Below are 23,876 nucleotides of genomic sequence, written 5' to 3'. Positions count from 1 at the left end.
GACTGCAATCAGAAGCTGGGACCTTATATAAAATAACACTGGGAGCCAGTGTTATATTGTCAGCAGCATTTTTGGTGATTCTGTGTTGGCTGACGGAATTCTGTTGTCTGGGAAGGTAGATTCAACTTGGACAAGACAAAAAATGGGCTTTACTAGCTTACATTAGATTTGTATTTATACTTTTAGTGACAAAAGAAAGTTTCTGGCAATAAGCCTTTGCAGAGTAGACCAGACTTTTGAGGAAATTTTTCTATACTGAAAATGATAGCATAGAAAAAATATGTTTCTTGTATTACTAATTTTTATTAAAAATGTCATTATATAAATTATCTTCTAAAAAAATAATAACTAAATTAAAACATTTGTCTTCAGAGAAGATGCTGTAAATTCTTCTGTGGCTTCAAGTAACTTTGTAAAGGGCCATGGACCGTATTAGTATTAAGTATTTAAGAAAGCTTACCTACATCATGCGTTCAATGGGACAGGTGTGCTATACTTTGCAGCTCATTTCATTGTACAGGGACATGGTTACAATCTTACACATTAAGGAGGGCTACATAAACCAAGATTATTTTCCCCCTCTCTAATACTGGCAGATAAGAAGACCTGGCATTGAACTAGGTATAGTAGTTCTCAGATTGAATCCTCTCCTACCTAAAGATGTTCTCTGGCATCTTTTTTGATACATAATCATTGTAATGAGGGAGGAAAATGGTGATAAAAGCACCAGGCTACCTTTATGCTCTTCAGTCAGTGGAGATTAATTACTGCTGATGCAGTTGACAGGAAAGAATAGGAGTAGTAAGGTTTTCATTACCAAAATCTAATGGAGTGGTCAGGAAAGAAGGATAAGTTATAATCTTTCAACAGTCTGAGACCAGTTTCTGTATTTCATCCTTCAGTCCAAGTGAAATCCAGAAAACAACTACAACATGCAGCCCAAATGCTCTAGCACTGATCTAATATTTGAGAAAGTGATCTGAACTGTAAACTGCTTAAAGTGAAACTGACTGTTCTGTGTGAAACTTTATACATGTGTGACTGCAGAATTATATTCAGAGTGTATATATTTAGTAGTTTTGATTGTTACTATCGTTGGTAATCTAGGCAAAGGACTATGAACATTTTAAATATTTTGCGGACCCATATTGTTAGATAAGTTGTTGAGCTGCTGTTATATCCAAGAGAGTGATACTGATTTACTCTATGAAAGAATATTAGCATGTCTACTTCAATTAGGAAGTAAATTTGCAGTGAGAGGTGGATTATTTATGCCTTTTAAAATGTATTCCAGGGTGCCAAAATATGTTCTGCTTTTCATTGGAAGATTCCTAATATGTTCTATGTCTCATTTTATTTAAATTATTTGCACTAGGACAGCTACAGAGTTCTGTCATATACTTTATAAATAAAAACACATACCTGATAAGTTATTATAGTGTTTTCATGCACAGCTTTACTTATAGTTCGTTTATATTGAGATCTACAGTAAGCCAAACAGATTTTTTTTCTTTATTTATGACTTTGGGAAGGATTGACTTTCTTCTTTGAAACAAAAGACAAACATAAATTGTATCAACAGAACACAGAGATTTATCCTTGTGAAAAGACAGGTTATGAAAACCTGTAAACCCAAGTCTGAGCTCAAGTGCCAGAATCTTCGTTGCCTTACACTTCATGCTGTGTCAATGTAACATTACAGAGGTTTAAACTATTATATTAATATATGCTTTGCAATTCATTTGAGTTAACTTATTCCATGGAACATGTTCAGACAGTTGGTATGAGATCATCTGATAAATATGACCCTCTCACAGTACTGCATTGCTCCTGTAGATTCTCATAGTTCAGGTACAATACAAGCTAAGAGAGGTAAGTCTGGTAGGAAGAGTTGTAACATGAACAGTCCGATAAGCCTGTTGCTGTGAGCAGATGCTGTATCTGGGAGTCCAAATGGGAGCAAGGGCTGGAGCTGTCTAGACTTCCACTGGGGACCACACTTGATCCTGCAGCCCGATGGCCAACATTTAATTTATTCCTGCCATCACAGTCAATGTTCATTTTGCTCTGCTGCAGAATGACTCTGCAATCTGTATGGCAGTAGAAAAATCTGGTACTGCTGCCTGTTTAAAATGGCACAAGTTCACTAAAACAGAAATAGTTCAATTATGATCACACAAAGCCCTTCTCTGGAAAACAGTTATTTTCCTTTAGTGACTTTTGATGTGCTAACATTTTAACTAAGTGTTCGTGTTTTCTGTGTATTCAGTTTATGCCATCAAGGAAAGCAATTTGCTGTAATGCCACTCAAGGCGCCCATTAGTAGCAAAGCGCAATCTGTGTTTTTAGAGAACCAAGGCTGTTATTTCACAAAGGGAGCCATTCAACGCTGCCTTAATCCTCTAACCAGTAAAGCTCATCTTCCAGGTGTTATTCCTGACTGTTTTACTGATATGGGCTTCTCAAAAATGTTCAGAAAATGACAGTCTAATTTGATAGGTTGTTAGTGATTTATTTAAAAAAATACAATGTGATATATGTCTATATAAATAAATGTAATTCTCAAATATTTTTTGAGATAACAGAAAAAAATGCCACATGTCACATGCTTTTATTTTTAGTTGCATGTTTTGAACATCTAAGTGAAATGAAAAATATTAAACTTAAAAGCCTTGTTACTACACATTCAGGAAACTTATTGCATTATTTTGTTGTTGAAACTTTGAAGCAGATATCAATAACAGTGACTAGTAATACACATTTTTCTGACACTGCTACTTTGAATACATTAAATTCTGCAGCTTCAGCATCTATAGTCTGTGTTATCAGTAGATATGTATGATCTGACTCAGGATCTGATCTGGCTGAAAGGAATAAATTACAGCATAGCAGTACTCTGACTTAAGTAGAACTACTTTCAAACCCAGCTCCAATCTACAGTTAGAGGCCCTTATAATTATTTCAGAAGTTGAAAACTGATTAAATGGGTGTAAAAAAATAAAAGATAAAATTATGTATTTCAAGAATACACTGTTGGCTTACTTGTCACGCCAACTGAATTTTACTAAGACTTTACTCATTTTTGTGACAAAGGCTCAATAACCTTTCTCTGATCAAGCTAGAAGGTATGACCATGGAACATGGAATTTTTCAATCAATGAATCAAGGTGTTGAAAAGATATACTAAAGTATTCAGTTGGCTTTTATGACTACTGCATTGGATGTCAATCTGGAAGAGCATTGCTTTAGTTTGGACACCAGAAAATTTAAGCTATCTTTCGCTTTAGGGCTCCTCCACCAGGAAAAACATATTCTTCAGTTCTTCAAGTTCTTTTTCCTTCTGCACATGTAGGAAGAGATGAGCAAATTTCAAAAGAAAACAAGTGATCAGATACTAGAGATAGATAGCCAGAAAAAGACAAATCAGAGAATTGAGTAAGTAGCAAAAATGTTAAATATTATAAGGTAGTCAATAAAACAAGTACTGCTGTGAGCAGCAGAACTACTGAAGCTTGGTTCCCTATGGATTTTATCTCATGACTCAATTCATTGGCAACAAGACACAAACTCCAGCCAAAGATTTTCCATGGTTACAGGCATTTATTGGGTTTTTATCCCAAGTGATTTTTCTGGTAAACATGAGTATACCCTGTAGCCTGTCTTTTACTGAAAGCTTGCTATCTGGCCATTAATTTTCACATAAACTTGTAGAACTGTTAGATCTTAGAGAGTCTTTTTGCTTGGAATGAAATTGAGGTGACAGAAAACATACAAACAAAAGCATTTAAAAACTATAGGAAAATGCTCTGAGTGTAGTGACGAAAGGCAGGAGAGGGTGCAACATTTTAGAAGCAGTTCAAAGGAATGCCCTCTGCAGTTTTCACAGGGAGGCATTCTATTTAACTTTCATGCCATGGTTTATTTCTGAAGTCATAACTAATTTTACAGGAAAATCCTTTGTGAAGGGTTTATCTGATTTTCAGAAAGCCTTTCTATGATAGACTATTACCTAAACTAAAGCCAGCAGGAATCCAAAGTATAGCAACGTGAAAATAGGTAAATAGAATTTCCAGTGGTTCTTCTGGCTTGTTTCTGGGTCTTGGTAAACATGAGTTTATGCTGTAGCCTTTCTATTACTGCAGGTACTCTGTTTGGCTTTTTTTTTTTTTTTTCCATAAAAACATTAAGAATATAATATCCTTGAGATCTTTCTGGCAGTCTTTTTTGCCAACTATTGCTACAGATACAATGAAAGACTTGGCTTGATTTGTTGATGAAAGTGGTTACTGTGGTTGGACCACAGAGACTCCACAAGCTCATCTGCCAGCCTCTTCCAGCCCTTCATTATCTTTTGAGCACAGAGGTGTTGCCTAATGTCCACCTGAAGTTTCCCTGCTGCAATTTAAGTCTGTTACTTCTTGCCCTGTCTTTCTTTTCCCATCATGGATGTCAGTGTGCCCTCATTCCTTTAGCAGCAGCCTTTCATGTTTGTGTTCTTATGGCAAGCGGTGTCTCTGTTTGCTGTCACGTAAGGCAAAGCTCCTAATCTTTTAATGGATTCCTCCACCTCTAAGAACTCTGGAATATATCCTGTCATCTATTGCATTCCCGTTTCTATTTAATGATGACTGAAGAACTGTAGTGTGAGATATAATTAAAACAAGTGTGATATTTAGAGAATAACTGGCTTTTTTTTTTTTTTTCAGCTATTGAAAAGCGTGTCTAGTTAATTTTATTTTAAATCACATTTTCACAAAATGATTTCTTCTAATCTTCACCATCTGCATAACAAGTGTAATCACCAAACTGAATTTAAAATATCTGCAACCTCTGCCCTCCAAATCAACCAGAAATTCAACCTGAAAGTATGTATTCTATTCAGAAAAAAACCTTCCAAATAAATCCTTTCTATTAATCTCTCTCAATTAAGGCAAAATACACACCCTTGTTTAAAAGAAATGCAAACAAGATGTAATTAAACAACTTTTGTGTGTATATGATTTTTTTTTGTCCTCATCGGATCTTTAAGTATATGCTGATTTAGAAACCTCAGACTTTTTGCCAGATGGCAGTGGAGTAGACATCTTTTACAAGCAGCAGATCAGCAGAATGCACAGGATATTCATGGAAATTTCGAAAGTCATTCTGTGCACATAGTACCTAGGTGACCCTCCAGAGCTGAATAGAAAGATAGCATCTTAGGAACTAACCACAGAACATTAGTGGTAGGAGAATTTACATCATTCTTCTACAGCATTTGCCTGCAGTGTTGCTTTCTTCTTTTAACAGTTGATAAGAAAATGCTAGCTGACTTTTAGGGAGAAAAATGGGCTCACCGCAGAGGATTTTTAGAAATCCCAGCATAACTATTTCTTACACATACCTTTGTCATTGTCATTTGAAAAGTCCAGTGACAGGTGACTCTTTGCCCAGTACTGTACTCACTAGGAAGTGCTTTTGTACAGGCTTTTCTGTCTTCCTGATCAGAATGTTGCTGTTAAGTTCCCTTCCTGTTAGCTGCATTTGAGTAATATTCTCTAAGAGGAAAAGAATCAATGCAAATGGTAAACCTTCAAAACAGCTGAGACGGCATCGCATGCCAAAGGGCTGAAAAAATGTGAATGAACATTCTCTGATTTACCAGTTAGGTCCACTCCTCCAGTGCAAGAATTTAATCTACTGATAAGGAGACAAGGTACTTTGTATAGCTTAGAGACCAACCTAACATCACAGATATGATACAAACAAGTATACCTTTGGAAGTAATTATAATGCAACATAATATCTCCTCTGTCTCCAATGCTGTGCATACAGTTGTAAAAGGTGTGCAAGTTCTTGCATATCAGTAGGTGCAGGAAGAAAATGTTGTTTTGGCATGTAAAAACCTTGCACATTTTCTCACTCCCTGTTCAAAAGTCTGGAATTTTCATTTCTAAAATTTTCAAAAAATAGGGCCAGATCCAGTTTTCTCCTAATCGAAGTCTACTTAAGTGCCCAGTTGCCTATTTAATTTACTTCTCAACCATATCCATTAGATAAAACTAGTAAGCATAACAAGAAATCAGTTGAAGAATGCTTGCTTTCTGACTTCAAACTCATAAGTTGTGAATTAATGACAGTTCTTTGTGATAGATGAAAGCTTTTTCTTTGTTTTATGATGTGGTGTGAAGCTATGAAGCCCTGCATTGTGCAGGCTTACTCTTGGCAAGAAGCAGCTGAGAGAAATGTCACTAAAACATGCACATTTTGTTTTCTAGTGATTACTTTGTTCTGATAACATTTTGAAAGCTTAATGAACTGTGGTACTTCTTAGCCTAATAACTAGAAGAGACTTAGAAACATGAATTAAATATGTTTCTACTGGGTAGTCCAGGACAGGGCTGAATAAGAAAAAATAAGGAATTTACCAACTCCAAATGCAGTTTCTTCAATGTGAACTGACATTAGAGCTTTGCTCAGGTGAAGTGCTCAGGAAGTTTGATACCAGGTCACCTTTTATCAGGAGAAGCAAAGTCCAATTTATACAAATATCCCTACATATGCACTTATTTGGCCATGGCCATGTACGTATTAGTGACATATTAATCAGATTCGGGTTTTTGCAGACGTAATCTTGTTTTCAGCTGGGAGACTGTCTCACTCCTATTCTGAGCTATTGACAGTGAGTAGGCTCAGCAGCAGGTGGGGATGGGGAGAAAGCATATGGTCCTCCATTTCTGCAAAGTTTTTTCCACATCTTTTCTCCTATTTCCTTACCACTGATCTGTTTAGTGAATTTCCACTCCTCCCATACTAAACAGAAGATGGGGCATATGGACAAGAGGGAAATGAAATGGTGACAGTTTCTTTGAAAGTTTATGTATATGCAAGGCAAGGTTGTAGGAAAGACAGTAAATTTTATTAGATTAATTCACATAGTTGGGAAAAAATATATGAGCTTTTGGGCATACAAGTCCTTCTTCAGTTCTGTGAATGTGTGCACAGATTTTATTGAATAATTTCAGTTTCCATCTACTGAAGTAGTGCTCACCATCCATGGTTAACTTACACTTGCCTTTAGCAAATAACTTGAATTCTTTTGAAAAACCCTAAATAAAACTGAGGAGAGTTGTATGGAAATGACTTTTCTTTTTAAAATCTCTGAAAGGTAGGTACAAGGTGAAGACTGCATCATGGTGGGTATTCTATGCACGGGGTACCTACAGTCTGTGTATGCTCTGCAGTTTTCCTGTTATACCCATAAGTATGCCTTAGTTTTTGCGTCACGGAGCAACTCTTGAATGTAAAGTTTGCTTCAAACAGCAAACTTCTCTGCTGGGATTATTAGTAGGTTGCCAGTTCTGACTGGAAGTTGGCAGCATTGCCACTGATCCACTTTAGGACAGTATTAAGGAGCTACAGCATTTCACATTGGCCATGAAACATTTATCAAATGATAACTACTAGCAGCTATAGACCTGGGCCAAATTCAAATGAATAACCTAGATGTTAAAGGCTGCTTTTCATTTTCAGTGAGCCATTCTGTTACCTGAAAGTGTGGACTTAGTGATGCAGGACTAAATAAAATAGAAACAGTCCAATGAATGTCCAATTTTACTCAGTCATCCAAATATATTAGGATATTACAACACTGTGGAGAGATATACTGTGTTTGAGATAATTGTGGCTGTTAATTTTCAACTGTTGCTAAAGGACATTCCTCTGGAAATGAATACAAAGATGTAGGAAAGCATTATTTGAAATACAGTTACTTTTATTTAACTTCAGACTGAAGACAAAGGAATTTACAATGTTTGCAACTGTTTGATGTTATTTCCATAAAACTTGTTTGTTTCCATAAACAGGCACAAAATACATTCACATAGCAGTGTCAAGGCATTATTGCAAATCTGGCTTGGTTCTTCTTTTTAGACGAAATATAACAGCATAATAGTGTGATGAAGATCTGGGTGGCTTTCTGATCAATTTTATTTTTTCTTCCTAAATGTCTGATGGCACACCTGGTCTTCACATGTCAGTTCCTACAGTATTAAAACAATTAGTAAGTATATAGGAGTTGTATTTTGCATATACAGCAGATCCCACCAGAAATTACTACAACCGAGCCACTGCAAGGAAGAGATATGCTTATGAAATAGAGAACAGAAAGAATAGTCTGTGATATGTACCCAATCAGCAGGCATGCAATATATCTTGCATTAATTAGATTTTGATACTTGAATTGAGCTCTAAGAAGAATAAACATGAAAAATGCATAAAAAATTGTTCTTTAATGCAAGACTTTTTCATGCTTTCTTATTAAAACAAGGTACTGTAATAGTTTATGATTCACATTACCTTATCGTTCATGAGAAGTTATGAAACAAGGAAGTAAAAAAAAAAATAGAGGAGGCTTTAAAAAGTTGAGGACATTTGCTTCAGAGATGTGCCCAGCCTTTTTAAGGGGCCAGAACAATACACCATTTTTGCCCAGCATTGCAACCAACCATCCCTTTGGTTAGTCTTCTGATTAGCCAGCATTCCTGTGCCAAACAGGACTTGGAAGCGAGCTGAAGCTGGCTTTTTGGCCAGCAATTGGCCAAACGTGCAGTAGAGTTTCTGAAGACTGTAGTATTAATCTACTTGGTCTCTCTCTTTCCATCATTCTTAGCCTGAACCCTGGTGCCAGCATGTAGAACCTTTGTTGAATCATTTTATGTTAAAATACATGTTAAAATAGAGTCTAAAAAGTGTACTAGACAGTTGGCAGTTGACAGTGTACTTGACAGTTTTCCACTAGACAGTGGAAAATAGTGGTTTTTAGTTCATTGGTTTGACCTTTCAAGCACATGGACTTGAAACAATCTGTAGGGTCAACTCTACGAGGAGTAGATATCTAGATGCAAATCATGAGACAGAAAAATAAGCTCTCCTCCATAATCTTTCTGCACCCACCTATTGCACCATCCAACATTATAATGCTCATTTCTTGATTGCTTTCCCAAGAAATTCTGGAATCATTATCTCTGTGCATCTACTATTTTTAAATCTTTCTGGACTTCACTGGCTGCTTATTTCCTGCACAGGCATTTCTGGCATCTCTTGGTCTCAGATCATTTGTCTTTGGGCTCCAGCTTACTAACTCAGATGTATGAATGTTTTGAATTTTTACTGTACAAGCACAAAATAATTGCCGTGTAGGTTGTTTGAAGGATCCTCTTTAGCATCCAGAGGTTTCTGATACGTATTAGAGCTTCACAGTACTTCTTTCAGAACAAAAATTAATATTTTTTTTGCAGTCTGTCCCATACTGTGTGGTGGTGGTTGGTTTTTTGTTTGTTTGTTTGTTTGTTTTTCTTTCCTACCAGTGATTATGTAAGAACTAGATGATGTTAGCAGTGCAATGTAACAAGAAGGGTTAATAGCTGGAGGGCAGTGGACTGGAGGAAAAAAAACAAGGCAGGGTTGTGACCTAATTGTGAGCAGGTAGAAAGAAACTGAACATTCCCAAGTCATAGCAGAGGGGGCATTTCCCTATAGTTCGGAGATCAGAGCTGTCTAAATAAAGACCATTCTAACTAGAACAAGTAACAAGCCCTTTGAAATGGAAACCTGTACTTGGTTGCAGTCTCCATTATGTGCTGTGTGTCTGTACAGCTGCCCTTACCAGATGCAGTATGTCCCCTTCAATCCAGTGCTTCCAGCCCCTGTTTTTCTTTTCACCTTGCTGAACACATACCAGTTTGTCACCATCCCAGGTCACTAGTGTCTGCAGGAATCAGATAATTAACTCTGATATGTTAACAAGTTCATTAATACATGAAAATACTCTCAATCAAGCAATGAGAAGATACTATTGCAGTTGCTTCCTACCATTCCCCATCTTCCTCCCAAAACAACCCAAAGCTTTAATAGGTATTTTGATGTGAAGCTTTTACATTGCTTTGTTGTCGTTTCCATGTATTTCTTCACGTACATGAATATAAAGTGTTCATACTAACCAGCAAATTGCTGAGAGAATTAACAGATACTTGTGCAAGTCATGCAAATTGTATTTTTCCTTTCTTGCCTGTTTGTAAGGTTTCATGAGTGAAGACCTGGGTGCTTATACTAACATGTGCCATGCTGACACCTTTCCTAGCTCTGCATAAAATAGCAAGATGAAGTGTATGTTAATATTATCTTATACAATAAATTTATTGATTTATTTTCAAGCACTTTCATGAAAGATCTTTGAAGAGATATATGATCATAAGCTGGACAATGTGGTCTGGCTGACCCTGCCTGAGCAGGGGGGTTGGACTAGGTGATCTCAAGAGGCCCCTTCCACCTTCAAACATGATTTGGTGTGATTCAGTGTCTGTCACTAATAAATGGGGTATCAGGTATGCTGATTCTTGTCCAGGTGCAGGATCACCATATCTGTAATAAAAAGTTCTCTTTACAAGCTAAATTCTCTAGTCAGATACACTAGAGTACATTCAAAGCAGCTTTGTTTGAATTGTTCTAGAATTGAACCATTGTACTTTAGGGAAACATTTAACCATGTATCATAGGCAAGTCCTCATCAGAGACCGCTTACAGTCAGTGTAAGTTCAGTTATTAAAAAGCTCTAAGAGTATTGGGAGTTTAATTCATTTTGTAGTTCAGCCCTGGATGATTTATTTCTCTTATGAGGGGGATTTCTATTAATAATGAGACAAAACTAATTCTATTTCAGTCAACTTCTTTCTTATTTACGGAATTTTTAAGCTACATGCTCTTTAAATTATCCATACCCTCTTTACATTTAAATGTTACCTGGCACTTTTAGCACCTTCAATTAACTTCAATGACTTCAATGTGTTTGAGGCATTGTTTTGTTAATAAAATGACCAGAAAACTCTTTTAGAGCAAGACATGATTCCTTTTTCCTTCTCCTCTTGTCAGAAACAAATAATATAATTTGTTTAGAAAATAATATTAGACAAAAATTATTAAATCAGGTAGGGTTGTAATTGTACAAGCTGTGTTTCCTTCCTTCCTTCCTGCCTTCCTGCTTTCCTTCTTCCCTCCCTCCCTCTCTCCAGATAATGAAGAGGAGCGTCTGCAAGTGAAAGGATTTTGCACAGAAAGGCAATGGCTTTGAGAGTGGTGAAGAGCACTAGAGGAGCATTAGTCTATGGATTTATTAGGCAACTAATGAGTCCTTAGATCCTTAGTAATGCTTTCCACTGATCTAAAGGGATGTGGGAGTAATGTTTTAAAGCATGAACTCTGTCATAGGAATATGTATAACTGAGTGCTCACTGGAGAAAGTGATGGGAAGGAAAATTATAGATAGGGATATTCATGATACTGGATCTTATTATTTGATGGCTTGCAGTGCTGTGAATGAGAAATAGTTTGGAAGAAGTCATAGGAATTACACTGCACAAAGTTAGTTTGAGAATGAAAAGTGATCTATAGTAAATAAACAATGTCTTCTGTTAAATTCGTGCCACTCCAGTGAAGGATGATGTGAGTTCAAATGTAAACATGTCCTTTATGCTGCCAATTTCCTGTGGAAATTGCCAAAACAAAACAGGTCTTGTTGATAATGAGCTTTGCAGAGTTTGGCAACAAGTTCTGAAAACTGTTCATTGGGAAGATACTGATGGACAGGACAGCGTATGTTTGGAGAAGAGCAAGAGAGCTCAGAGCTGAGTGGAAGAATAAAACTGTGGTAATTGGCAGAACAGTCGATAGGAGTAGATTCAGGGAACGATGACAAAGAGGCGCAAGTGATGCAAGATTAGCTAGACTATACAGGGGACAGACTATGGAAATTTGAGATCTACTGGCCTTTCCACCTTTGAAAATCTTGCTTAAGTATTTTAGAGGTGAGAGGAGAGTAAAACAGAAGCAGTATTGACACAGAAACATGAAGCTGAATTCAGTAAGTGAATTTAATTAGTGCTCGTCTGCATTCTTTTCCTCGCTGACTTCCCAGATACAGCCTTGTTTGAAAGCCTCACAGGAACAAATGTATTAGTTGACTCTGTCTGTGTCAGGAGGTAGGGCATGGGCTGACACACAACATGGTCCTTGATCTAAATGTTGGTTTTCCACATATCTCACCAAAAGGTGTCTGAACGTATGCCCACAGTTTCCCAGCGGAATTTTAAGCTCAGGTTCCTCCTGTAATCCTAAAGATACTAAAGCATGCACTGCTGGGCCTCCTTGCCTGTCTGCCCCTGCCAGTGGGCCTGCCACCCCTGTCAGTCGTACCTTTGGCTCAAAATTTTTTATTGTCCCTTCCTAAAGATTAGTAGCTGAGTGCAGTGTCCAACTGTTGAACTGTCTAATGGAGGTTGAGCAGGCTCAGATTAAAAATACAGTGTGAACGCAACCATTCAGAACTGAAAATGTAAATTGACACAGAGAAAGACCTAAATTCAAAGGACTGAATTTATGGTTTCATTAAGGAAGATACATAGGTAAAAATACAGTTTTGCTACTTTCTAAATACATAAAGGTGTATCATAGAAAAGCTGGAACAATCCCCTACTGGAAAAACATGTAGTTAATGATTCTCCTCACATATATGAGTAATCATCCTGATTTGAATTTATAACAAAAGCTTGTATCAGGAAAGAAAACTGTCTCAAGATTCAAATTATTTCTGCTTTATACAAATCCTCTAATGTTTGCATTTTTTTTTTTTTTTTAATGTATTCAGCTGATTTTTGGAACTGCTCACTCTTGGTGCTGTAGTGTAAACAGATACCAGGTACCAAGCTTTTACCTTTACCACTCGGTTATCCAGTCCTTTGGTGTGTTCTTCAAACTCCACTCCCACAGTGTAATTCACTTCATAGTTTCTGAAAGTACTGAGTGTTTTTGTTTTGAAATTATCTCCATCTTGAATAATCTCCTTTGTTTGTTTCAAGTGTTTTGCAATCTTACGAGTTGCAAAATCAATATCTGCCGAAAAATAGAAAAGAGAGCATCACAATGAAAATTCTAATATTTGTTACCAAAAATAATAAACTACAGCACTTGTTTTTACACATAATAAAATAGCCCAAGCATTTTATGTGGAACATAGTTCCACAAGTGATGTTTTTCCTGCAACATTTTGCAGAGAAAAAGATAATTTCAAATAAAAATCACCTTGTGTTTGCAAGTAGACTTTCAATTTGAGGATCTTCCACTGATTGCAAAGTTAGTTATTAACAGGATATCTGTGGGAATGCTGTGAGCAGAGCTACAATGTACAATCAGTGGTGCATAGATGCGGGCACATTAAATCACCCAATTTCCTTCTTTTTCTAGAGACAATGGGGGCTATTAAGACTGACATTGCCTTTTTGGCCTCACTCACACATGAAGCTGCGGGATGCCAGGAGCGCAATTATCATCTTAGGCCTGGGAGCCATTCCCCTTTCTAAGCAAGTACTGTAAATCATGTAGCTCTTGGTCCTTGCTGGGTTACAAATGTTGGCCACCCCCAAAATAAGAGTCTCGGAATAACATTCCTTTTCAGAAAATAAGTATGTTAGGGATTTTGGCATGTTCATTTTATGATGTGGGAGTATGCAAGAGGTTAATTAATTAATTTTAAAATAATGGAAATTATACTAATGAATAAAAAATAAAAAATCAAATAAAAGCCTGCTTTTGTTAGACACAGAAATGAATTGTAGCTTAGCTGTTATAAGGAGACAAATTCAAAGTCAAAAAAGTATCAAACTACAGCATTTGACAGTTCCTGTTTAATATTCTGTCCACATTTTATGCAGTACTGACCTTCTCAACATCCTTATTTTGTTCATGAAGACTAACATTATAATGTAAACAACTGCTTGCAACTGAATGCATTTAAAGTTATCAAAAGGAGAATATATATTGCCATGATGACACTTTGCCCCAGACAATCCACCTAATGCCAGCTGCCTTACCATCTGTAATAAATATTTCTGACCAGCTGGCAGTGAATCTTGTTATAGTGCTATATGCAAATGAAATAATCTCACATGCTTCTGCAAGAGATTGAAGCACGGTTTGGGTTTGTTAGCCACCCTTTACTGGTTTCGCATGTGAGTTAATCATTGTCAGCTCAGCAGTGCCACATACTAATGGAGCATTTTTTTTTTTGGTACATTCAATATACTACTTGTGAAATACTAATTGAGTTGAGTTACAGGATTGGGTTGAAAAAAAATGGTGATTTTTTAACATGGGAAATAACGCTCTTGTTCAGTATTTATATTCAAGACTTCTTGGGTATATTTTATCTGCTGTGGTGGGTTAAAGGTATCTCTGAGTCTGATTTATAGCCAGGTAACATAAAATTCAGTTCTCTCTGAGGAAAAAAAAATGTCTAGACTTCTAAAGAAATGCTGTTTCTGACTAATATATTAGCCTTGTATCTCCTGGAGAAAAATCAGGGGAGGTTTTATTAAAGCATAGTTTTCATAACTGCATTTTGGACAAAACAAGCAATAAAAATGATATAGTGTTCTATTATAGTAAATTAAAACACTTTGTAACATGTTTATGATAAAATCAAAGTTTCTGGCTTAAAGGGCAAAACTATTCTTTAATTAAAGCATAGAAATGTGTATGCATTTATTAGAAGGATGGATAAATAAAGAACAACGACGAAACCTCAGTGTGCTTTGAACATGAGCACTTTAGTACTTAAAATATCAACTACATGTGGAATTGTGAGAAACAGAGCAGAACAATATATTTTCACTGTTTTGATGTAATTTTTTTCCATTCTGAGAATCACTGATAGCCATATACATCTTTGCATTGTTATCGATGTTCATTTTTTTTGCTAAGTCATTGGAAGTTGTTGATTAGTGTAACTTATAGTATATATATGCACATATCTACAAAAGTCCTTATGTACTTATGAAGGGCCATATCCAGACAACTTGTGCAAACAGTTCTTTTGTCCCAACCAGTTGCTGGCATTCTTATTGGGAAAGTAGTTTTAAAATCTTATCAGAAAGTTTTTACAATTGGCGTCTTTACAAACAACTATTTTGGAATCTGAGCAAACAAGTTGTTTAGATCTTCATTAATTTGACTCAACACCTTTTGAACAAAGCACAAGAAACCACAAGTCTGATCTCAATGGCTGATGAAAAGTACAAGGCAGTTTGACCTGAAAAAACTCCCGCACATCAGCATCATTTTTACAGAGGTGTCAGCTACAGTGGAAAGGCAGAGAAGAGCAAATGCTGAACAGAATATAGAAATGAATGACCACTAGATAGAAAGCACTGATATGTCTGGGAATGAGCAGTACATAGGTCCAGTTCGGCCCCTAAGTGCTATCAATTGTAAGCATTAAAATCCAATACAGGTTTGATTTTTGCCACATACTAATTTATGATTCAGAGCCAGACAGACTCTTCCAATCTAGGTGAAATTACCAACTCTAATGAGTACTTTTCTTGTGTAAGTTTCATAGTCATCTTGTGGGGTAAGGAAACAATAGTCCTTTATGCCCTTCATCTGTGATGTAGTAGAGTTGGGAGAAGATTCCTGATCCTAAATATTACACTTCTCATGCATGTATAAATCTAACTCCCATACTTTTTGGTGGTTTTGGAATGCAGCTATATTATTGCAGTGGTGGAAAGGTGCTAACTATTCTTTCAATGCCAGTTCAGGGTGTACTGAAGAAATTATTGAGAAATGCTGATGTGTTCTATTATTTCTTCTTTTCAGCAAATTAAAGATCTGCATCTCTGCTAACCTAAGGAGAGGAAGGATTTCCTGCACACTACTTGCATAATCATAATGACCTAGAGCAAAAGGTTTATGCCTTTACGAGAATGAAAATCCTTGAAAGGCAATTTATATTGGAAGTAATAGGTACAGTGAAAGAAGACGTTTTTCTCATAAAATTATATCCAGTCATTACAAAAATTGAGTCTGTCAGTGTGGGGAAAAATAAATACAAACAACATAAACTTGATCTTGATGTGAACTGACAAGGATATTTCTTGCATTCAGTGAACAGTGTTTTGGCATTCTAGCATCTACAAACAGTATGCTTAATATCTAATACATTGGATACACAAAGTGTAGCTATCAGGCCTCTAATGATAAAGAGGCTAACAAAGCAGTAAAAGAAAGTTGCCTAAAGAGCAGAACGTCTCTTTTTGCAGGTATATATCGTTGTCATTAATGATGGCCATAGCCAAGTGAAATGAAGCTTACTTAACCATGTAAACACAAGTTTAAGAACTCCTGTGACCTAAGTCTCCTTGATGTGTAAGGATGACTCCCACAGTATCTGCCCATTTATCTTTTAAGGCTTTTAAAGGCTTTTATTGCCTTTGCCATGCAATTGATGCACGCAATTTCTACTAGTTCAAAGCACTAATTAAGTACTAAACACTATTGTTGCTTTAGTGATATAAAATATTCTATTGTTCTTTAACACAGCCAACCAAGTTGTGGTGTGACTGTTACAGCAAGTATATACCAGGAATAAAAACAGAGCTTCTGTATCTGACAGCCTATTTTTTTTAATCTATCTGTATCTGTTTTTTCATTTAACTAAATAAACACTGTTATCTTTGGCTACAAGTCTTCTCTTGCTTATATACTTAGATCATTCTAATTCTAAGTACATTACAGTTACTTGATTTTTCATGTAATTAGCAGAAACCCTTATGCCACAACACACATTACAGAAATAGTCTAATTAATTTTTAGAAGGATTTTACTTATAATTGAAACGCTTTCTCTTTATCACTATATAGATAATATTTTTTCATTTACCTAAAGCAACCATGAGGCCTTCAAAGTTTTCATTGCTTTCCATTTCCCACGTTCCATTGAAATCAGCAGGCATGGTGGCAAGAGCTTAAAACCAACTTCAGATCAAAATGTGAGGCTAGAAACAGGATCTGCTAAGGGAAGGTTTTATAAACCTTTTCATATCTTTTTTTTATAAGGTTTATGGTTTTCTAGGTAATACAGTTTAAGGGTCGGAGTGATAACCTTAGAAAACCTTGTCTTCATTAACAAAGTTCAGCTGAACAGCTGGCAGTCAAGGAACACTTCCTGAAATATGTAGTAATACAGGTTATGATTTTACAGTGACCTTTGTAAAGAACTACTGGCTATTGTGGGATACCTTTGAAATATATTGAATACAGTGGCAAATTGTACAATCCAGATAAAGTTTCCAAGGTGAATTCTCTTTTTCTGTTCCTTTCTATGTGTCATATTTCCCTATGAAGAACCGATCTTACAGAGCTGATATACCCAGAACTCCCATTTAAAGTGGATGGAAGTCTTGAATGTGTAGCAAACACAAGGCAGGGCAGAAAAGGGAATACTTATGTTGAAAATATTTTCATTTTCTTTTGATTTTCCAAATATATGTATACTAATAGCTGCACTTATACCAACTGCACTTCCATATTTTTCTTTTAATTTAACAACAGGTTTAGCAAATGTAAAGTAAATTGAAATCAGTCATAATTAGTATCAATCCTACCTAAAAATTAGTTTTTAATTACTCTGAAACAGAGCCGTTGATATTAGAAAGGTATTTTTCACCCAGCAGCATTGCATTGTTGTGGGGAAAAGCACAAGATTTCATTTGTGCAAATAAGCACATACAGAATGTGTCTGAATGGAGAATTTGAATGTGCAGTAGAACTTTATTGTCAGTTAACACAAGCATTAAAAGCAAATTAATATCAGTTTAAAGTTTTAAATTCTTTGGCTTTAAGTAGTTGAGATAACTTATGAATTGATCAGGAGTCTAAAACTCCCTGCTTTTCTTTATCTCTCTCTGTCATCTTTTTTTTTTTTTAATAACAGGGATAGTATTAAAAATTTTACTAGGAGAATATTAAGGTCTAGAACTCCAATTAAGAAATAAGTAAATTGAAGAGATACTGATCTTATGATGTCTTCTGTATGCTTTCACTTTGTTAAAATTATTTAAGTTTCTACAAATGATGACTAATTATACAGGTATTAAAAAAGAAAAAAAAAACTAAAAAAACTTCAGAGTTTCTGGGAGCTGAGTTCTTAAAATGTCTTTGCATGATACTTAAGGAGATCATTAAAGAGAAGCAGAACAAGTATCTTTATCTATACCTACAGGAGATATTAAGAGGGTTTTCAATTAGACATCATAAAAAGGCTCAGGGAACTTCAGTGGCTGAAGGTGGAAGTTAGGTGGATTCCTATGTGAATGGAGTATAGTTTGCCTATAGACCAGCTTACCCAGGGAAACTGGTAGGCACTGAAATTTTTAAGTAGGCTGAGGGTGGTTTTCTAAGTCATATACCTCATTCCAAGCACAATTTATTGGGCTGAACACATCTACTCATGTGCTGGCTTCCACTATAAGAATTTTTACATGAAACATTATGAATGATGTTATGTCGAAAGTGAAATTTGAAAAACTTTGTGTTTGAGACATTGTTCTGTAGTGATATTATGTAATACACAATAGGTTTGATTTTACATCTTTGTGTACTTGCTCTCTTAGCCTCCACATTGCATCAACATTAACAAACACATTATTATTATTTATACATTTTATATATATATATATATACTAAAAGATTCTAAACAAAGGTTAGAACTCTCAAGTCAACAACTCACAACCACTCAAAATCAGCTGTATCAGCAACAGCGGTTCCTTTGTGCAGATGCATAATTTTTAAGTGCATTATCACACTGTTTTTTCCAACTGGAAGTGATTATCTTCTTCAGTGCACTAAAGGGATGATGTCCAATTTATAGGAAAGTACTTAGTGTTTTAGCTTATAGCTCAAAATGCCTAGTGGTGGATTGTGAGGAATGAATCAGGCTGAACGTCTATAACACACTCACCTAAAAACAGAGCATATTCTAGAAGCTTGTGCAGGGAGATTTTATACAGTCATTGATTCTAGTTCTGAAGTAGTTTTTTTCCTCTGACAGTCATTGTCGTAAGATGCAGAAGTGACTGAAACTGTATCATGTGATGATCAGCAATTAGCACCCATTAAGAACTAATAAAGAAATAGACAGTTCTATTGCTGTAGATATGCAGAGTTAGGCACATTCAGAGAAAATTAATTATGAGATGAGAACATCCTTTATATATAAGGCCATAATTAATTAACAGCATACACATATAATTGTACAGGTTTTTACAATGATGTTTTGTTTATGCCCGTCCCTTATTATTATTTTTTTTTCAGTGTGTGTCTTTTGTAAACTCCATATTAGGAATTCTCTAAGCCTGTGTTTATCCATCAACCTGAAATAGCTCTTTTGAGCCTTTTCAGGTAAATATGCAACTAGGAGGTTTACAGACATTAAATTTAACCAATCAAAGAACCAGCTAAGTAGGGAATTAATAAAACATGAAATATTGACTTGACAAAGTTCTGTGATGCTTCATGAGCTAAAGAGCATTGTGTTAAGGTTCTCAAAGAGAATTTTTAGTTTATGAATCAGGATCTTAATAGGCAGTAAAACCTCTACCATATTTGAATGCCTGCATAAATCATATGGAGCCGAGACACAGTACAGGTGCTGCTATCACATTTTTTTTTAAATCTGTATCTGGATAATTGTAAGTCAGCATTCTCTTGGGTCTCTGCCTTGCTAATTATACTGACCCGCTTCTTGTCACATTGCAGCTTTAAAATTTTGACTTACTATCCACTTGAAATGTTAGAAATTATTCTATTTGCTCTGTGTTTATTGCTTATATACTACATACTTAGAGACAAACTCTCTAAATTGTAAAACATTTCCTTCCTATACCACAAGTATAAGTTTGGGAAAATGAAGGAAAGGTGCCCTCTCCTAATTGTCATGCTTATTTTGTTCTCAGCATCCTTTCCTAGCAAGACCACCAGTAAAATCGGTAGGGATGCCATGTATAGCATTTATTGATCTCTGGGAAGAGGAGGAGGGAGGTGTCTTCTTCAGGTGTTCCAATATGTCTGTTAAAAAACAAAGCTCTGAGCTCATATTATAGCTTGTATGTCAGGTTTCAACCCAGGGATAAGTTTTATGGCTGCGTAAAAAGACCTTGGAAATAAAGCAAAGTCATGAAAAATCAAAATACTTTTGTTAAAAGCCTAAGCAACTTTTCCAGTCTTTATTTGTGTATGAAGAAACAAAGGTGATGTTTCTTGCCTCTGTCATACAAATCAATACTGATTAGTGGCAGTTTGAAACAAAACATCTCATACAAAGAGCCTAGACTGGCAAGATTGAAGAACGAGGCCCAGATGCTGTTTCTGTGGAATGAGCCAGCAGTCATGAATGCTACTTCTAACACCTACATCCAGCTTCTCTCGCAGTATCTGAGACCTGCCCAGAAGAGAAATCTATCAGTAGCCGAAAAAAGTTCAGCTTTCTTGCTATTTGAAAGAGCTGGTAGTGTACTCTCGTTGGGAAAGATTATGCTAGAAAACACTGTTAGGAGCACTATATAAAAACTAGAGCTACTGGTCAAACAATTTTTTCTGTAAACTATTGGACATGGTGTTTTGAAGAGATGGTTGCACTCTGTCCTTGCCTTACTTCCATTTTCCTTTTAAATTGCCTAATATGCATATATAACACAGGAGAAAAATGCTTTGTACTCCCCCGATCAGCCCCTGTACTTCTCATACTTGACAGCTGGGACTTTTGCCTATAGTTATTTGGTTGTTGTTGCAACATGAGTTGTTGCGACTATGGTTGTTGCCATAGAAATATGGCAAGCTGCATAAGTTGTTCTTAGCAACTGAATTTCCCTGAAGTATTCAGACAGAAGCAGCATGGTCACAGACACCTATTATTATTTTTAACTTGTTAGCACATGTGCACTCGCTAGGTTTATTTTTATTTTTAGGAAAATTAATCTCTTAAAATGTGTTCAGTGATGGCCACTACTGCAAAAACTGTCAGAGGTGCTATCTCACCAGGCTCGGGACTCTGTTTACCACAAACATAAGTAGTCACATTATGACAACTACAAGTAAGTCGGAGGGAGGCAATCCGGTTCTTGTCAGTATGTAAGATGGCTTGGAGGCCTTGGGGACTCAGCTGGGTGAAGATAGTTGTCAGCTACTGGGCAGAGAATTTACTAACAAGTGGCAGGAGCAGTAGGGGAGACGTGTACAGCAGGAGAGGACAGAATCAAAAGGTGTTATTTGCAAAATGGGGTCAGTAAACAGTGTTTGATTGCCTGGTGGTTATTGGTTGCCCTCCCCCAATATCAAATGGCACTAAACAACCTTGGATATCCCCAGCTTATAAGCTTTCTTGCCAGGTCAGATACAACGAAGTATCATTAAGCCTCCCTTAGTGTCTTGGGAGTTAATTAGAGTTTTGGCTTCTGACACTGAAGCTTACTTGCATGTTCACGTCTGGACCCTATAGAGAAGGGATGGAAGTTTTGACCAGTTGTACATATGGTTGTTGGCTAGCACTTACTATTTGATGTCAGTTCTTAGCTGATCATGCCAAAACAGAAATCTGCAGGGACAAACTTTTTGTTGACACCTTAGAGAAGGGAGAATTCCTTCATTCACATCTCAGTAAAGGACCGTGTCTGACATCTTGCAGACAGAGCTGCAGGGACAGGTTGCAAATGCTGTGGTAGGGTGAGGATGAACACATAGCTTGCAGTTATGCCAGTCTGGTACATTTCATGTTTACCTTCAATTTACAAAAAGATGTACAAAAATATGTTTTAAATCAATCTTTCAGAAATAAAATAATCATCTTTCTGCCATTGGATTTTTTTTTTCTTTTGATCAATGACTGTCTGTGTTCAGTCATTCTTATCTCTTTTACTCCATCTGCTTTTGCTGATGGAGTTGGATGCAGGTGTTTCACACTTTATTAATTAGAGAAGCCTTCCTCCCCTCTAACCAAGGACTTTAGCTTAGCTCTTAGAGACTTCATAATGTCACTAGTGATCATGTTACTGAGTTTGATAATAATAAAAGTCATCCAGTGGATCCTACTGGCTTGTGAATTCACTTTAATAAAAGTGGTTTTCGTTATGAAAAAGTATGCTCTAGAGAAATAATAACCAGCAGATCCTGATTTTCAAAATAAGTGAGGAACAGTGAATTTATTAATTCCTTAATTCTCCTGCGCATTTATTGAATGCTCTTTGTGCACAGGCTTCAAGGAAGCAGGTAAAAATCATTAGCTTTTGTAAAATCAGAAAAATCTAGGTCATGACATGGTTCGGCCAAGGGCAGGAATAAAGCCACTAGTCAGAGCAAGTTAGCGAGTATAACCCTTTATATTATCCACTAAAGCATGTTTCCTCCTGGACTAACTTTAATGTAACATGAAAACCCAAACTCAGTTTAAGTGCTTTGTCATTGCCATTAAGGCTGCCTAAGTTTTCCCTTCAGAGATTTTTTCAGGATCTGAATTGCCTGCATGAGCTGTGCATTAACATCTGTAACTGTAATCTATAACTTAATTGCATTTATTCTGTGGCGAAGTTTTGTAATTGCAACTGCCACTTCTTATCTTCATCAGATAAAGGCTGCATTATTCAGACATTGATCTGGAATACTGATTGAAGGTTTTGGAATTAAAAGAATCTATAGAAAGCAGTATGGGTTGGGGTTTTTTGATGCTTCTATGACAAGCACAATTTAGCTGAGAAAATGTGCATCTGCTGTTTCCATAAAAGCTGAAGTGGAGAACACTTTATAGGGATACTTTCAAATATCTTAGACCTCAAGTTTTCACATAACTTAAAAGTGGTATCATTTCATGATGGAAAGATTTTTCTGAAAGTTCTAGAATCCAGATGAACAGAAAAAGTCATATCAGCTGTTACAATTACTGCACAATTTTGAATTCACTGTAGCCATTTAGAAAAAGATTAAAACCATTCTTGTGATACCCTTAAGGACATAAAGCCACTGCCCCAGGAGGACTGCAGATTAGGTCCAGATATATTGAGAAAAAAACACAATAATATTCTGTCTGTTTGTTGTCTTTCACTATATTGCTACCAGTGCAGAGCAGTTACAGAACTGTTATCCTAGTCCTAGGAAAATTCCTGGGTAGGTGACTGTATCTATTTCCTGAATGCTTTCTTTTTGCCAGAAATCCATTTTACTGCTTCAGCTGAAAAAATTACTTGCTCAGTAACCCAGAAGCAAAATCTTCTGGGTAACAGAATGCTATCATCCTGCGTTATTGCAGATCTCTTAGAATACAGGCATAAATCTCTATTTCCTATTGATTAAGGGTTGCTCTGTGTTGTAAATCTCATAAATTTATTTCTCTTACAGTGTATGGTTATTCTTTTCTGCCTGCATCTCCAGCTCCACAACAACACTCCAGCTGTGGGAAAGTCTCTGGCTTCATTCTACCATATCCTATTTGAAAAACTAAACTAGTATTTAATTCTCCAGTACATCCTGGAACTTATTAGAAAATAATTTGTTGTAGTAGCAGTGGCTGTTTTTGTGGTGAATTTCTGGCTTTAAGTTTGCAGTTATTTCATAGAAACAGCATTTAAGGTAATTATAGTAATCTTTAAAAAAATGTAATTCAAAAAATCTAAATAGTGTCTGATACAGTTAAATGAATTTGTATCATCTGTGTTACTAAAATGCAAATGCAACATAGCTGATGCTGCAAGATGGCTCTTTAAGCATGTATATAATCAGTCAATTTAAGAATCATTGGTGGTGGGCTAAGCAATATAACTCAGGACACATTGCTGAAATTAAGATTTCTCCCAGACCTCTGCCAGGATAGTTTCTTAATAGCAGTGATACCATGGGGCTTCAGGAACTGGAAGCACATGCATGTGAAGCAGGAGAGAGGATAATTTATATCTGATTTATTGATGTTGCCACTGGATGTCTGAATTGAAATAGGCAATTGATTTGTATTTTAGAAGAAAATGT

At 36.1% G+C, this 23,876-nt stretch overlaps 1 protein-coding gene across 1 annotated transcript; it reads right to left on the bottom strand.

The window, feature by feature from the left end:
• Positions 1 to 7,870: 7,870 nt before the first annotated feature.
• RBP2 (retinol binding protein 2) lies at positions 7,871 to 16,822 on the bottom strand (the record flags this gene model as incomplete). The annotated part of the gene is made up of 4 exons (XM_082057140.1): positions 7,871 to 8,021; positions 9,647 to 9,748; positions 12,746 to 12,924; positions 16,750 to 16,822. The coding sequence occupies 4 exons, from the start codon at positions 16,820 to 16,822 to the stop codon at positions 7,968 to 7,970; spliced, it is 408 nt and encodes a 135-aa protein (XP_081913266.1). The 3' UTR covers positions 7,871 to 7,967.
• Positions 16,823 to 23,876: the final 7,054 nt, after the last annotated feature.

Source organism: Streptopelia decaocto (genome assembly GCF_964273445.1).
Source record: "Streptopelia decaocto genome assembly, chromosome: 6".
Classification (NCBI taxonomy): Eukaryota; Metazoa; Chordata; class Aves; order Columbiformes; family Columbidae; genus Streptopelia; species Streptopelia decaocto.
This window is presented reverse-complemented; position numbering and strand designations above follow the sequence as displayed.